Genomic DNA, 14,300 nt, shown 5'->3' with positions numbered 1-14,300 from the left:
CCAGGAGTTGTTTTTTTTTTTTTTTTAAAAAGGACCCTGAGATTATGACCTGAGCTGAACGCAGATGCTTAACGACTGAGCCCCCCAGGTGCCCCAAATAAATCAAATCTTAAAAAAAGAAAAGATTGTGATTATGGTCCAAAAAGTGTCCCCTCTTTAGAGCTCAGTAAGTATGCAGGCACTCAAATAGATGGCGCCTGAAATGGGGTTCAAAGCAGCCCACTGGGAGGAGGGCCAGGCAGGCGCATAGGTAAGACAGAGCTGACTGAGCACAGGGTAACCTGGAAGCCGGAGGAGGAGCACGCCAGGCTTTATTACACTATTCTCTTTATTTTCGGTATTTTTGAAAATTTCCATAATAAAATATGTTTTTTAAAATGAGTTTTATCTTGATAGTGCTACATTATAAAACATTAAACTTTCTTTTTTAGCGAAGACTCCCTGGCAGAAACATAGAGCTTTCTGATGGTCTCTGAGTTGGCAGCTGCGTTCAATCGCACGCGTTACTTGGAAGCTGACCAAGCAAGCCAGCGTCCGGAAACACGGCCCGTACCTGCTGAGTGCTCTGCTGTGTCAAGGCAAGACAACTGGAAGCTGGAGGTTGAAGCAGAAACAGAAACTCTGATCAATTTTAACTCTAATCCCAGGTGCGCGTGTGGGTTCTGGAGTCGGCCAAGTTGAGGCTGTATCCCGGCTCAGCCGCCTTCTGTCTATGAGAGAAGCATCTTCTGGCTAACGGTGACATCTGCAAGCCCCAGTTTCCGTATGTTCGTGAGTGGGTGCGCACAATTTCCTGATCATTAAAGTGCTTAGCTCAGGGCCTGCCACACAGTTAAGGGCGCCGGAGACAACTCCACTAGCCTCGTATATAGGTTCTGACTGTACGTTTCTGTCCTCGAGTCCCTGTGGAATCGGGACGCACCTCCTAACTGCTGGCGTGCCCCGGTCTCACCGCCGGTTCCCTCCCTCCAGGTGTGTAACTTGAGGGTGCGTCCCATGAGCGGAGCATGCCTACAACCCCGTAGAAGGACATGGTATCAATCCTGGGAAGTCCATATTCCCAATCTCTGTTTTAAAATTACCGTGAATATAGGATAACTGATTTGAAATTTTAAAAATTTCAAAGAAGGAGCAAAACAGTTCTAACACCTCACGAACAGAACAGTTCTGAGACATGTTATTTTTGTAAAAAATGGTTTATCGATTCCATTTTTGTATAAAACACACGGGAGAAACCCAGCCAATCAACACCCAGGTGCTGCCACGTGGAAAGGGGCTTTGTCAAACTGGAGCCTCGGGACACACACAGGTCTCTCATCGCGTCTACAGTAACTGTCTATGCTTTTCCACCCGCCTCTCCGAAAACCTCCACACGGCCCCGTTCTTTCTTCGACCCGGTTACAGTACGATGACGGGGAGGAAGGGGCTGGTTAAAACCATGCTCTAAGCGGTCTTCTGCTGTCCCTTCTTGCCAATCAGAGACTTGTGGATGTGCGGGATCACACCTGCAAGGAAGCGCACAGAATCAGACTGCCACGGCGCCTCGACGGTCAGCGACCGCACAGACTCAAGTCCTCTTCCACACGCCGACCCTGTGACAGTACCTACCCCCAGGGCTCCCTCTCTCGGGCTCCAGGAGCCCCAATGAAACTGTGCAGAATAGCGCTCTTATGGGTTTCGGGGTGTGCATGTGTCAGCACGTGTGCGCACACGTGGACCGCACAGGCACCGGGGAGCCTAGATATGACTCTGGCCTTCCTCACAGAAGCCACGGATGGCCGAGGCCAGCAGGTTAGCATACGTACCGCCCCCGGCGATGGTGGCCTTGATAAGCGAGTCTAACTCCTCATCCCCACGGATCGCCAGCTGCAAGTGGCGTGGAGTGATCCGCTTTACCTTGAGGTCCTTGGAGGCGTTGCCTGCCAGCTCCAGCACCTACAAAGCGCCCAGGGGGACAGCGCGTCAGGAGGCGGAGGCTCTGAGGGTCAGTGTGGACCCATCAGAGTGAGAAAGATCCCCGAGGCTCCTGGACATGACAGATGTGGGAACCGACAACCTGTGCTTGCACGTTCCTGATGCTCTCAGAGGACTCTCCTTACTTCATTAGGCCCTTCCGCAGCCGCCTGCTGCAGGGACAAGAGACCCTCGGGCAAGCACCCACTTCTACAAGAAGGCGGTGAGGGAGAGACTGTCCCTTCGCCGCCATGTTCAATGCGAACGCCTTGGAAAAGCGTTCTTTCTGTGTCCCTGTAGTCTAGTTTTGCCCAGCCTTTAGCGGCTGCTGTTTATTTCTTAGCACTCGTAAAAAGTTTAAAAACCTAATGAAAATAATTTCTCACTTAGAGTTTTTAACATCAGTGGGCCCTATAATCTGCAGGCAGCAAGCTTTATTCTAGAATGGGAATTTCCAACTAAAAGAACTTCAGAAGGGGCGCCTGGGTGGCTCAGTGGGTTAAGCCGCTGCCTTCGGCTCAGGTCATGATCTCAGGGTCCTGGGATCGAGTCCCGCATCGGGCTCTCTGCTCAGCAGGGAGCTTGCTTCCTCCTCTCTCTCTGCCTGCCTCTCTGCCTACTTGTAATCTCTCTCTGTCAAATAAATAAAAAATAAAATCTTTTAAAAAAAAAAATAAATAAAATAAAAGAACTTCAGAGCCCCAGCTGGCCATAAAACTGCATTTTTAATTTGTTTTTTTTTGCCTCCCTAGACTATTCCAGCATTGTACAACCTACAAATGCAAGTCCCCAGAGCCGCACAGAGACAGAGCAGCCGGAAGCCTTGGTGTGCACCGGAAGCCATGGGAACACTTTACAAGCCACTGGGACCCCGCTCCGTTCTTTCCAAAACTGGCTGCTCTGGCGGGAGGCGGGGTACCAGCATCTTTCGAGAGCTCACCAAGTGCAAAACCAAGGCTGAAAAGTGATTATCCCTGACCTTAGATTCCAGTATTTTCTTTACTTCTACTAATGACTAACTTCCCCAACTTAACTATTGGGAACATTCTGAGCCAGAAGACTATGCCTCCACATGAGCAAATGCAGTACGGCCCTCTCCAAAGTTTGCCGCTAAGCACACACACATGCGCACGCACACTGGGATAGCTGCAGGAGAAGGGGGCAGACGGTCCATGCTGCCAACACCGTATCCTTGGCTCAGGACCTAAAGGAGACGAGGCCGTCCGCACGTTACGGACTTGGGGAAGTTAACAGACCAGCAGCAGTGACAGTGAACAGATCAAACTTCCACCTTTAGCCTTGGTCCCGACCACAGCTCTCCTGAGGAATAACCTTCCTTATTTCCACCAGGTTGGCCATGGCCACCGTCTGGCTTGCTTGCTTATCTAATGACTTCCCTGGCTTGGGAGGTGGCTGAAGGAGTTTCAGAGCCTTAGAAGTGGCCACAACCGAGGCAGTGCTGATTCATCACCCAACTGTTAAGAATTAACTAACTTATCATCCTAAAGTATCAAACTGACCAAGATACGGCATTTTATGCATATGACCCCATCACCATTATGTACCTGCGATTTTTAAAAATGCATCCTCACACTGGCAAATCTCTACCCACCCCAAATCCTCACTCGCCAGGAGACTGTGGTCTAATCTCACAAAGATCATGGAGCAGTGGGGGCACCTGGGTGGCTCAATGGGTTAAGCTGCTGCCTTTGGCTCAGGTCATGATCTCAGGGTCCTGGGATCGAGTCCCGCATCAGGCTCTCTGCTCAGCAGGGAGCCTGCTTCCCTCTCTCTCTCTCTCTGCCTGCCTCTCTGTCTACTGTGATCTCTCTCTGCCAAATAAATAAATAAAATCTTAAAAAAAAAAAAAAAAAAAAAAAGATCACGGAGCAGTGATACCTACAGTCATGGCTCCCTGCGTTACTAGAGGAGCACTGAGAGTATGTGACACTCCCTTGTCACATCGCTTAAAGGTACGGACTGCAGACCCTCGTCTGGACTTTAGACAAGGGTACATCAAAGTTCCGCTTGACCCTGGCAGCCAGTAAGACGCATCTCGAAGCACGCATGTTTTTTTGTCTTGAGCCCCAACTCCGAGGGCTCCAGTCCTTCAGAGAACCGCCCCCACCAGAACCCACATGAGCCCGTCCCGCACACCTCCGCAGTGAGGTACTCCAGGATCGCGGCACTGTACACGGCAGCCGTGGCACCGACCCTTCCGTGGCTCGTAGTGCGAGTCTTCAGATGTCTGTGGATGCGGCCCACGGGAAACTGAAAGACAAACCATCAGGCACCTGAGAGTCTCACCGTCACACCACCGCGTGTGACCGAAGGCTGAGTGATGGGGGTGACAGAGGACAGAAGATGAATGTGGTTGTGCATGTCGGAAGTCACACTGATCTGGGGCGCCTGGGTGGCTCAGCGGGTTAAGCCTCTGTCTTTGGCTCAGGTCATGGTCGCAGGGTCCTGGGATTGAGCCCCACATTGGGCTCTCTGCTCGGCAGGGAGCCTGCTTCCCCCTTCTCTCTCTTTGCCTGCCTCTCTGCCTACTTGTGATCTCTCCGTCAAATAAATAAATAAAATCTTAAAAAAAAAAAAAAAAAAAAAGTCACACCGATCTAGCAACAGAGAGCTCCCGGGACCTGTGCTTATGTCCTAGTAAGGAGCCCACCCCTCCATGCCGGTTACTCTCCTGTGGAGAGAAGAAAAGGTAGAACAGCATTTGTTCAGAACGCGGAGTGTCACAGCCACGCACAGAGAAAGCACGCGGTGCAGCAGCCGGCGCACACCCCACAGGGCCTCGCCTCGTGTGGGGATCATTAGTCCCTTCATGGAACAGCCTCGTGGGACTTCCTCTCCCGCCACCTTCCTTGGGCCCCGGCCACCCTTCTGTGCTTGGTTTTAAGAGGTGATCTGGTGGCTAAGAGAAACCAACACCATTTTCTTACTGGGACTCTTCCTGAGATGAGGCACTTCCTCAGCTCCAAGGGGTCCTTGTTCCGCACCCCTGTGCCTGACCGCCCCACCCTACATTGCTCTGGCACTGTAGCAGCTCCACCAGCACCCCCATGCGGCCTCTCATGTGCACCTCGCTCAGAACGCCTCCATGCCTCTAGCAAAGCTCCTGCTTGTCTGCACATCTCCTTTCCAAAGGCCCAGACGGATGGATGGACTGATGTTTAAGCAGGTGCCACACCCAGCTTGGAGCCCAGCTCGGGGCTTGAATTCGCCTGACCTGAGCTGATCTCGAGTCGGACACCTAACTGGTTCACTGAGCCACCCAGGTGACCCTCCAAAGGCAAAACTTAAAAGGAAACCCCAAACCCCTAACATTCCTGTCACCTCAGGAAGTTGGGTTGGAAGCCAACCCAAACTTGGCTTTTGCCGAACATCATTCTTGAAGGTCAGCGGTGACACCCGAACTGCCAAATCTAGAGGCCACTTCTAGATCACATCCTTGAGGAGGAAAGGCATGGCATTCTGCTCAGTTACAATCCTTCACTAATTAACCCCGGGCTCCCCCGGAGCAGGCAGGCTGTCTAACGACACACTAGGACGTGGAACCCCATTTTTCTTTTTTTTTTTTTTAAAGATTTATTTATTTATTTATTTGACAGAGAGAGAGATCACAAGCAGGCAGAGAGGCAGGCAGAGAGAGAGAGAGAGAGAAGGAAGCAGGCTCCCGGCTGAGCAGAGAGCCCAACGCGGGGCTCGATCCCAGGACCCCAGGATCATGACCTGAGCCAAAGGTAGCAGCTTAACCCACTGAGCCACCCAGGCGCCCCTGGAACCCCATTTTTCCATCAGCTGCAGGGATGACACAGAGCTCTAATGGTCTTCCAGGAGGGCTGGTCTTCAGGCTTTTCTTTCTCTGACTCAGATCCCATGTGTTTCTGAGGGTCCGCCAGGGTCCCTGTGTTCTATTCTCATGCTCTATCAGCAAACATCTGCAGCATCAACAATCTATCTGACACAAGGGAACTTAAATCTGTCATTCTTTTGATCGCTCCCTCCTGGAATGGGGGCTCCGATCTATGACTGGCGAGTCTCTTCCTGCCGGTGTTCTGGGGAACTTCAAGTTACCCACCTGACACCGATTATGTCACAACCTGCTTCTGCCTCAAGACAAACTCCTCCGCCCGAAGGTTCTGAGCCTTAGGGAGACCTTTCTCGCCTGTCAACCCTCTACCGGCAGATCGCACACGCGCCTGCTGCTCCTTCTGCCCCGCACCCGCGTAGGGGCGCGCTGCCGACTACAGCACCAAGGCCAGCCGCCGTGCCTGTCTCTAACCCGCCGTGGTCAGGTTCACACAATGCTCTGGATACAGAAGGCACCATCAGGGGTAACTTCTAGCCCCTTCCTTCAGTACCCACGAGTCATGCCATGCTCCTGCTCCAAAGCTCTCAGTGGCTCACCACAGCCGAGAGGCTGAAAATCCAAACCTTACAGTCTGGCCTTCACACCTTCCTTTGAAAAGGGTGTCTTACACGCAGGGAGTAATTCGTACTTATTCAGAACATTCTGAGTTTGTGGATTACAGTCGCAACCACTGAAATATAAGAAGTGTGAAGGTACTGAGTGTTTCGGGTACATCACTGCAGTCTAGAGCTGAAACTACTGGGGACAGTCAAAGAACTAACGAACTGCCTGTCATTCTGCCCCAAATTCCTGTCATATCAGAGTTTACCCCCCGACCACACACACCTCCCCCAGAAGAAAGCCCACAGCAGACTTACTTGAACATGACCCAATTTATAAGAGAACCAAGAACATACTTACAATCCAGAAATAACAGATTTTAAGAGAGCAAAATCACAGAGTTCATTTAAGGTCACTTCATGACTTGTTCTTATTTAGAAAAATACAAATTAAAACACTGTTGTTTTAGTATTTAAATTTCGACCAATTAATCTCATTAAAAGGCCAACAATACAAGTACATTTTCATAATTAATGAAACACTTCTGGGTCCTGAATCATAACAGTAAAGGAACTAATTTAATAGCGAATTATGAGAACATCAATTACCTGTAGCCCGGCTCTCTGGGAGCGAGACACGGCCTTAGCCTTGGCCTTCCCACTGTCCTTTCCAGCTTTGCCTCCAGCCTAAGTGAAAAAAAGCTCCAGATGAAGACTTGAAAATGATATTTCAAAAAGATATGGGAAACAATTTCTTCCAGTTTTACCTCAGGTAGTTAAAAAAATTCTAGGTCATCTTCTTCCTCAAGTTCAGACATACAGGTTTTATGCCACCATTTATTAATTTATATAAACATAACGTTGAATCTTAAATACTTATTTAAAATGAGATTCCCGAACTTTTGACTTTTTTTTCTCAAATTTCACCCTGAAGAACCTTCAACAAGTCAATGTAACTTTTATGCTGGAAATATTTCATAATGAAATAATATTTTTAAAATATTTTTTAAAAACCAGTTAACATATATCATTTCCACAGAAATAGTCAGAAGTCAGCTGTTTGGAGAAAGAGAAAAAAAGCACCTTATAAAAACCAAACCCTCAAGAACATGCCCATGAAGTAGCACGTGCTCTAGCCGTCCCACCCGGGGCTCTACTACGAAACTGAGGCCGCGACCAGCGCGCAGGTCCCCAGCAGCCCAGAGGCACAAGCAGCTGGCATACTGGGGCAGAGATGCACTGTGCACGTCCACCAGACGAGCACTCAGCTAGGAGGAGGGCACCGTGGCACCTGCCGGACACGACCCTCACAGGCAGATACTGTTGGTGCATCTTACAGGAGGCACCTGTCAAAACGAGAGGAACAGAGAGAAAGATGGGTGCCAGAGTCTGCAGGGGGGCTGGAACCAGGGTGAGTGCCTCACGGGTGCAGAGTGTCACTTTGGAAGAAAGAAGCAGTCTGAAGACGACTGGCAGGGCTGGCTGCAGAGTGAGGTGACAGGACTTCATGCCACTGATGGGACACTGAAGAATGGCTCCAATGCCAAACTTTGTTCGATATATTTGAGAATCAGAAAGACCTTCCAGCTACACGGAAAGGGCTAAATGATTCCTACTATCAACAGCCAGTAAAAGGAGGACTGGGGAGTCTTACCGTTCACAAACAGGACCTGGTACAGGGAAGTAAGGGAGACTTTCACAGCCGTTTCAACAACTGAAGTGCAGGTACGCGCCACCCGAACCCCCACAAAACTACGTCTTGGAGAAAAAGACAAGGGCCGTAGCCACCCCACCCCCCCCCCCCCCGCCCCGTAGAGCCGGGCTGCGCAGCAGGCGTGCGCACACACCACTGGGACATCACTGGTAAGTGAGACACACTCTGGCCTCGGGGAGGGAACACCAAGGACCTGAGCTAAGACGGAACCCGAGGTTCTCGGCCGGACGGATTCATCCGTACCATTCAAGTCTACCGCGGCGTCGTCAACATTTAAAATCCGTTTACGAGACTGACCAGCTGTGCCAGCGAGTGGACACTAAGCTCTGAAACCGCGCGGCCCCTCTGCAGCGCAACTCTTCAAAGAACTTGTAGCCTACAGGGGCGCCTGGGGGGGCTCAGTGGGTTACAGCCTCTGGCTTCGGCTCGGGTCATGATCCCTGGGTCCTGGGATCGAGCGCCGCGTCGGGCGTTCAGATCGGTAGAGACCTGCTTCCCCCTCTCTGCCTGCTTGTGATCTCTGTCACATCAATAGAAACACAAAACGAAGCACCCGGAGGCTACAGCGTCCACCGCACGCATCTCAGCGGCTCTAACGTTCCGCAATAAACGCGCAGGCGGCGGCAGCACGGAGGCAGCAGCACCTACGAGCCGTCCCGAGCATCCTGCACTCCGTCCTTCCGCAGGACGGGACCCTCCCCGTCCGCCCCGCGCCCAGGGCTCCGGCGGCTCCGGCGGCCCGCAGTGCCGAGTCCGAAAACACCGACCCGCTCTCAGCCGCCAGCAGCGCCGGCCGGGCCCGAAGTCACTTACGTCCCAGCCGCTCCGCAGGCAGCGGCATTAAGGCGCGGGCTTTCCGAGCCGCACGGGGCAGCGGCCCACGCAGGTCCGCCGCCGGGGTCGGAGGGGCCGCCGCCGGTCGCACACCTGCCCGCCGGGCCCGGGAGCCGCGGCTCCGCAGCAAGCCGACAGCCCGCCGCCGCCGGGACTTTTGGCTCCCGAGACCCGCCCGTGCGTTCATCCGCCGGCGGAGGGCCGCAGGCCAGCCTCACCGCCCGCTCCCCTTGCTGCGCGCCGACGCCACCGCGGGCGGGGCGACCCCGGGCTGCCTCAACAGGTATCCGCGCCGCCAGCCGCCAGACCACTCGGCTGCCGCCCTCACCATGGTCTCGGCCGCTCCCGCCCTCGCTCCCGCCGAGCCGCCGCCGAGCCGCCGCTCCGGAGCACCGACCGCCGCCGCCGCCGCCGCCGAAGCACGGACAATAACCGGGGCCCGCTTCGGGCCGCCCCGGCCAATCCTCGTTCGCCTTGTTGGTTTGAACCCCAGAGGCTGCCCAATCGAGCGGCCTCTTCTAACCAGGCCCCGCCCCTGGCACCTCCTCCCTAACGGCTGTTTGTTTTTGCACACGGCACGGGGCGGCGGGGCCTCCAGCACCAACACCGACGCGCCTCTGTGCGAGCGGGGGCGGGGCCACGCGCGGCTCTCGGCCTGTCTCCACCGCTCCAGACCGACGAACGGAGGGGCGGGCTAATGAGGGCGGACGGCTGGCGGTAGTCAGCCAATGAGAACATCGCCCGCGAGCAGGAGAGGCGGGTCGCCGTGAACGAAGTCAGGGTTAGCCAATGGGTGGGTTGACCGGAGGCGGTGGCGGCTTTCCCGCGTGTTCTCTGCTCCCGCTCTGCGGCCTGAGAGGAATGTTTGTGACGCCTGCGACGGCGGGCGTAGCTTGTGCGTGTGGCGTCCCGCAGGTCGAGGCCCTCGGTGCCGGGCGTTCGGGTCCCGGCGGCGCCCGAGCACGGACAGAACGCCGACACCCGGGGTGCGGCGGGCCTCCCTAGGACCCGCCCCGCCGAGGTGCCCCAGTCTTTACCTTTTCCCGCGCGCGGCGCGCTGCGTCGGCCTTTGTCCCTGCGGTCGCCTGCTGCCCTCCTCCCGCGTCCGCGCCGGGGGTTCGCTCATGCGCCCCGGGGCAGGGACGGAGGGGGGCGCCCGCACCGCCGGCAGGGACCCCGGAGGTCTTCGTGGGGGCTACTGTGGGGTGCGGATGGCCTGGTGCGTGGGCTCACTCGGACCGCAGGGGTTAGGGAGGGGACAAGTGAGGAGCGGGGTTCGGGTCCAGCATCCCCGAGGCCGGCCCCGGAGCAGGTGCCCTCGGTATCCCCGGCCTTCTCCACGGCACCCCGCCCCCCCCGCACACCTGCAGACCCCGCCCCTCCCCCCGCCCCTGCAGTCCGCTCCCCTCCCCGCGCCTCCTCGTGCGCCTGTGCACCTGCACTCCCCGCGCCCCACCCCGCGCACCTGGAGACCGCGCCCCACCCCCCGCTCACACGCACACCCCGCCCCTGCCCGCGTCCCCCCACCCCCACCTGCAGATCCCCGCCATTCCCCCGGCGTCCCTGCGCACCTGCAGACCCCGTCCCCGGAGACCTGACCTGTTGCCCTCGCTCTCTGGGCGTGTGATCTGAGGAGGGCGCCGAGTTTTCCTACGCCCGGCCCACCGTGCGGAGTTTGGTACCCCCGCCGGGTACCTAGCGCGGGTTTAACAGCCGATAAACTTTCCTCAGCAGCAGGTGGGTTCCCTCTTCCAGGCCTCAGATGCGGGGGTGGGCGGAATGGGGCAATGGAGTTAGGCTCGCGTACCTGGCGCGCGTCGCAGGCAGGACTGCCCTGGCTTCCGCACCCTGCGGAGAGCCAAGAGCCAGGCTGAGGCCCACAGACGGAGGAACGCGGGGGCCTCTCGGGCACTGTGAGCACTGCCTGCAGCCCAGCAGCCAGCACGCGCGTTAGCTAGCCCGGTCCAGTTCCCCCGGAGCTGCAGCTGCGGAGGAGGTGTCCTGCGCCCACAGGGACCGCCGTCGGAACAGGGAGTTTTGGGAATTAGCATCCCCAAGCGATGAACTCCCGCGCGTTAGCATTCAACGTGGGTGGGTTTAACCGGATCAGGTCCAGGGTGAGGTGACGGTTCTCGTGGTGCGGGCCCTAGGCGCTACCAGTACCATCTGGAATCGTTGCAAGAGCAGATTCGGACCCCGGCCCACCCGACCGGATCAGGAGCTTTGGGCGGGGCCAGCAGGCCTTGCGGTGTGCACCCAACTTTGAGAAGCTCCGGGGTCATGGAAGCTGTGATGCTCGACCCAGAGCCCTTCCAAAACAGAGGCACGGGATCCCTCAGCCACCTGGTCTGCCTGGTCATTGGTCAGGGGTCTTCCCGGGAATTGTGCTTGGCCTAAGGGAGTAGCCCGCCTCCCCACAGCTGCTGAATGTGGGGTAATAGTGAGCAAGGCCGCTCTTTCCTGCTCTTGTGCCTTGATCTGAAATGACTGCAGTCTCCCGTGTGTCATTAACCCCCATTTGCTTGCACTGCTGTTCAACTTGTCCCCTCTCCTTCACACGGCTGATGGCGATGTCGCCAGGAGCACTCCGCAGCAGGCCCCATGAGGGCAAGTCCCACCTTACAGTCCGCTTCCTGGGAAGCCTGACCTGGCACGATGGTCTTTCTTTCTTTTCTTTTTTAAAGATTTTATTTATTTATTTGACAGAAAGAGACACAGTGAGGGAGGGAACACAAGCAGGGGGAGAGAGAAGGAGAAGCAGGCTCCCCACTGAGCAGGGAGCAGAATGAGGGGCTCCATCCCAGGACCCTGAGAAGATGACCTGAGCTGAAGGCAAACGTTTAACCCACGGAGCCCCCCAGGCATCCTGGAGACGGTTTTGCTTTGCAAAGTTGTATTAAGTTCCTGAGTGCGCCGTATATTCACGTGCAGAATTGTAAAGGTACAAAGAGTAGAGGATGACCGTTTACCATCATCTGTGTTCCTGGGGTTGCCAGTGTGGGGAGAAGACAGCCTTAACAATTACAGGATTACTACATAGATTCCTCAAGCTTTTACCCCTGTGTTGAGTTTTAAATTCCCTTTAACACTGAGGCATTCTCCAAAACATCATAAAGCCTTTAAGAGACAGACATTTTCTTGGGGCCGCTCTCGGAAATATAACAAACACACTCTCTTTTTATTTATTTATTTATTTTAAAAAAGATTTTATTATTTACTTGACAGACAGAGATCACAATCAGGCAGACCGGCAGAGAAAGAGAGAGGAGGAAGCAGGCTCCCTGCTGAGCAGAGAGCCTGATGTGGGGCTTGATCCCAGGACGCTGGGGTCATGACCTGAGCTGAAGGCAGAGGCTTAACCCACTGAGCCACCCAGGCACCCCTCTCTTTTTATTTTTTAATTAGAAAAGGTGGGGTTAGGTCAGCCCCCGGCGGTAGATCACAGCTTCCATGAATCAGAACCTGCCTGGTTTGGATGAGGTCTGTCAGGAGGCAGGATCCTCACGACCTGGGCTGAAGGCGCAGGCAGAGGGTTAACCAACTGAGCCACCCCGGGTGTTCCTTGGGTGACTTGCCGCCTGCTTCCCTGCTAGGTTTTGCCAACAGGGAGGACTGAAGGGAGACCCCAAGACGGCGAGGGAGAGGCCAGCACGTCTGTCTGCTCGCTTCCAGCATCACCCAAGCAATGCTTCACTCCTTGCACAGCAGCGACTGAATCTGTTGTCCCCACACCGGCAAAACTAGACTGGCCCCTCCCTCCTGCTCAGCAGCCCAGCCAGCTCTCCCCTCAGGGGTGAGCTCCAGGCCACAGGCCCTTCCCTTAGGGTTCTGAGGTTTTCCTTTTGTTTCTTTGAGGTAGCTAGCTGCCAGTTAGCAACCTTTACATCCTCTCTGTTCCGACAACAGGTGTGCTTTCTGGAACCAGAATAGACCTTGACTGACAGGCACAGGATATGTATATTTGTAATTGTTTAAATGATTGTTATTTGGGGCACCTGGGTGGCTCAGAGGGTTAAGCCTCTGCCTTCTGCTCAGGTCATGATCTCAGGGACTTGGGATCCAGCCCCGCATTGGGCTCTCTGCTCAGCAGGGAGCCTGCTTCCTCCTCTCTCTCTCTGCCTGCCTCTCTGCCTGCTTGTGATCTCTCTCTGTCAAATAAATAAATAAAAATTTTTTTTTTTTTAAAGATTTTATTTATTTATTTGAGAGAGAGAGACAGTGAGAAAGAGCATGAGTGAGGAGAAGGTCAGAGAGCGAAGCAGACTCCCCATGGAGCTGGGAGCCTGATGTGGGACTCGATCCTGGGACTCCAGGATCACGCCCTGAGCCGAAGGCAGTCGTCCAACCAACTGCGCCACCCAGGCGTCCCAAATAAATAAAATTTTTAAAAAAATTTAGAAAAAAAAAAAAAAGGCCGTTTCTTAAAAAAAAAGATTTTTATTTATAGGCAGAGAGAGAAGGGGAAGCAGGCTCCCCACTGAGCCGAGAGCCCGATGTGGGACTCAATCCCAGGACCCTGGGATCATGACCTGAGCCGTAGGCAGGGGCTTAACCCACTGAGCGACCCAGGCGCCCCTGTAATTTTTTATTATGAAAGTTTTAAACTGGGGGACCTAGGTGGTTGGGGTCTCTGCTCAGCAGGGAGCCTGCTTCCTCCTCTCTCTCTGCCTCTCTGACTACTTGTGATCTCTGTCTGTCAAATAAATAAATAAAATCTTTTTAAAAAAGCATTTAAAAATGTTTCAATTTTACATTAATTAAAAAAATTAATATGATAATAGGACAAATGACTACATTTTTCAAGCATGAAAGCTCATGCAGCCTTAAAATTTGAGGGGCCCCTGCTCTGTGCTAGATGCCGTCGTTAAGTATAATGTGCCTTCCATACATGCTTTTTGATCCTTATAATAAAAAGCAAAGTACAATCTATGATTCTCATTTTTCACACCAGAAAGATCCAGAAAGGCCATGTGAGTCACGTCAAGTCATTTGTAAGCTGTCTCTGATTCTTTCAACTCTTCACCAAATTTCGATGCTACCACATGGGAGACCATCTCGATTTCAGTCCACTGCAGGGCAGACTGTACATTTGTCCAGTTGAACATAGGAATTCCACTAAAAGAGTCTGTTCACGAGCTGACACATTCCAGAATGCTCCACCATTATTTGGTCTGTCCTTCTGAAGGGACCACATTCACCGCTTCCCTGTTTGGTTTCCGATAACTGCAACTAAGAGTTTCAAATGCTTAAGTGCCCCCCCCTTTTTTTTTATCAGCTACAATGGATTTATTTGGGAATAATGGAGATTGATGATTCAGGACACATCAAAAGCTGAAGTTTCTTACCAGTTCATGCATCAAATGCTTGGATGAGTGATTTC

General features: G+C 53.9%; 1 protein-coding gene across 1 annotated transcript; it reads right to left on the bottom strand.

Moving 5' to 3' along the window:
- Positions 1-1,177: 1,177 nt before the first annotated feature.
- On the bottom strand, positions 1,178-9,421 carry LOC122904666 (histone H2A.V). The gene is made up of 5 exons (XM_044245731.1): positions 9,249-9,421; positions 6,982-7,059; positions 4,111-4,224; positions 1,806-1,935; positions 1,178-1,505 (listed from the first exon to the last, which is right to left on the bottom strand). The coding sequence occupies exons 1-5, from the start codon at positions 9,249-9,251 to the stop codon at positions 1,444-1,446; spliced, it is 387 nt and encodes a 128-aa protein (XP_044101666.1). The 5' UTR covers positions 9,252-9,421; the 3' UTR covers positions 1,178-1,443.
- Between the last annotated feature and the right edge of the window lie 4,879 nt (positions 9,422-14,300).

This window comes from Neovison vison, chromosome 4 (assembly GCF_020171115.1).
Source record: "Neovison vison isolate M4711 chromosome 4, ASM_NN_V1, whole genome shotgun sequence".
Classification (NCBI taxonomy): domain Eukaryota; kingdom Metazoa; phylum Chordata; class Mammalia; order Carnivora; family Mustelidae; genus Neogale; species Neogale vison.
Note: the sequence above shows the minus strand (reverse complement) of the source record. Positions and strands in the feature narration are given on the sequence as shown.

What these genes read in the sequence shown, in the direction of transcription:
- LOC122904666 (XM_044245731.1), bottom strand. An exon ending in CCCAGAGAGCCGGGCTACAG is followed by an intron (nt 4,225 to 6,981) that starts GTAATTGATGTT and finishes TTTGTCTTTCAG; the next exon opens with TTTCCCGTGGGCCGCATCCA. An exon ending in TGGAGTACCTCACTGCGGAG is followed by an intron (nt 1,936 to 4,110) that starts GTGTGCGGGACG and finishes GGCGCTTTGTAG; the next exon opens with GTGCTGGAGCTGGCAGGCAA.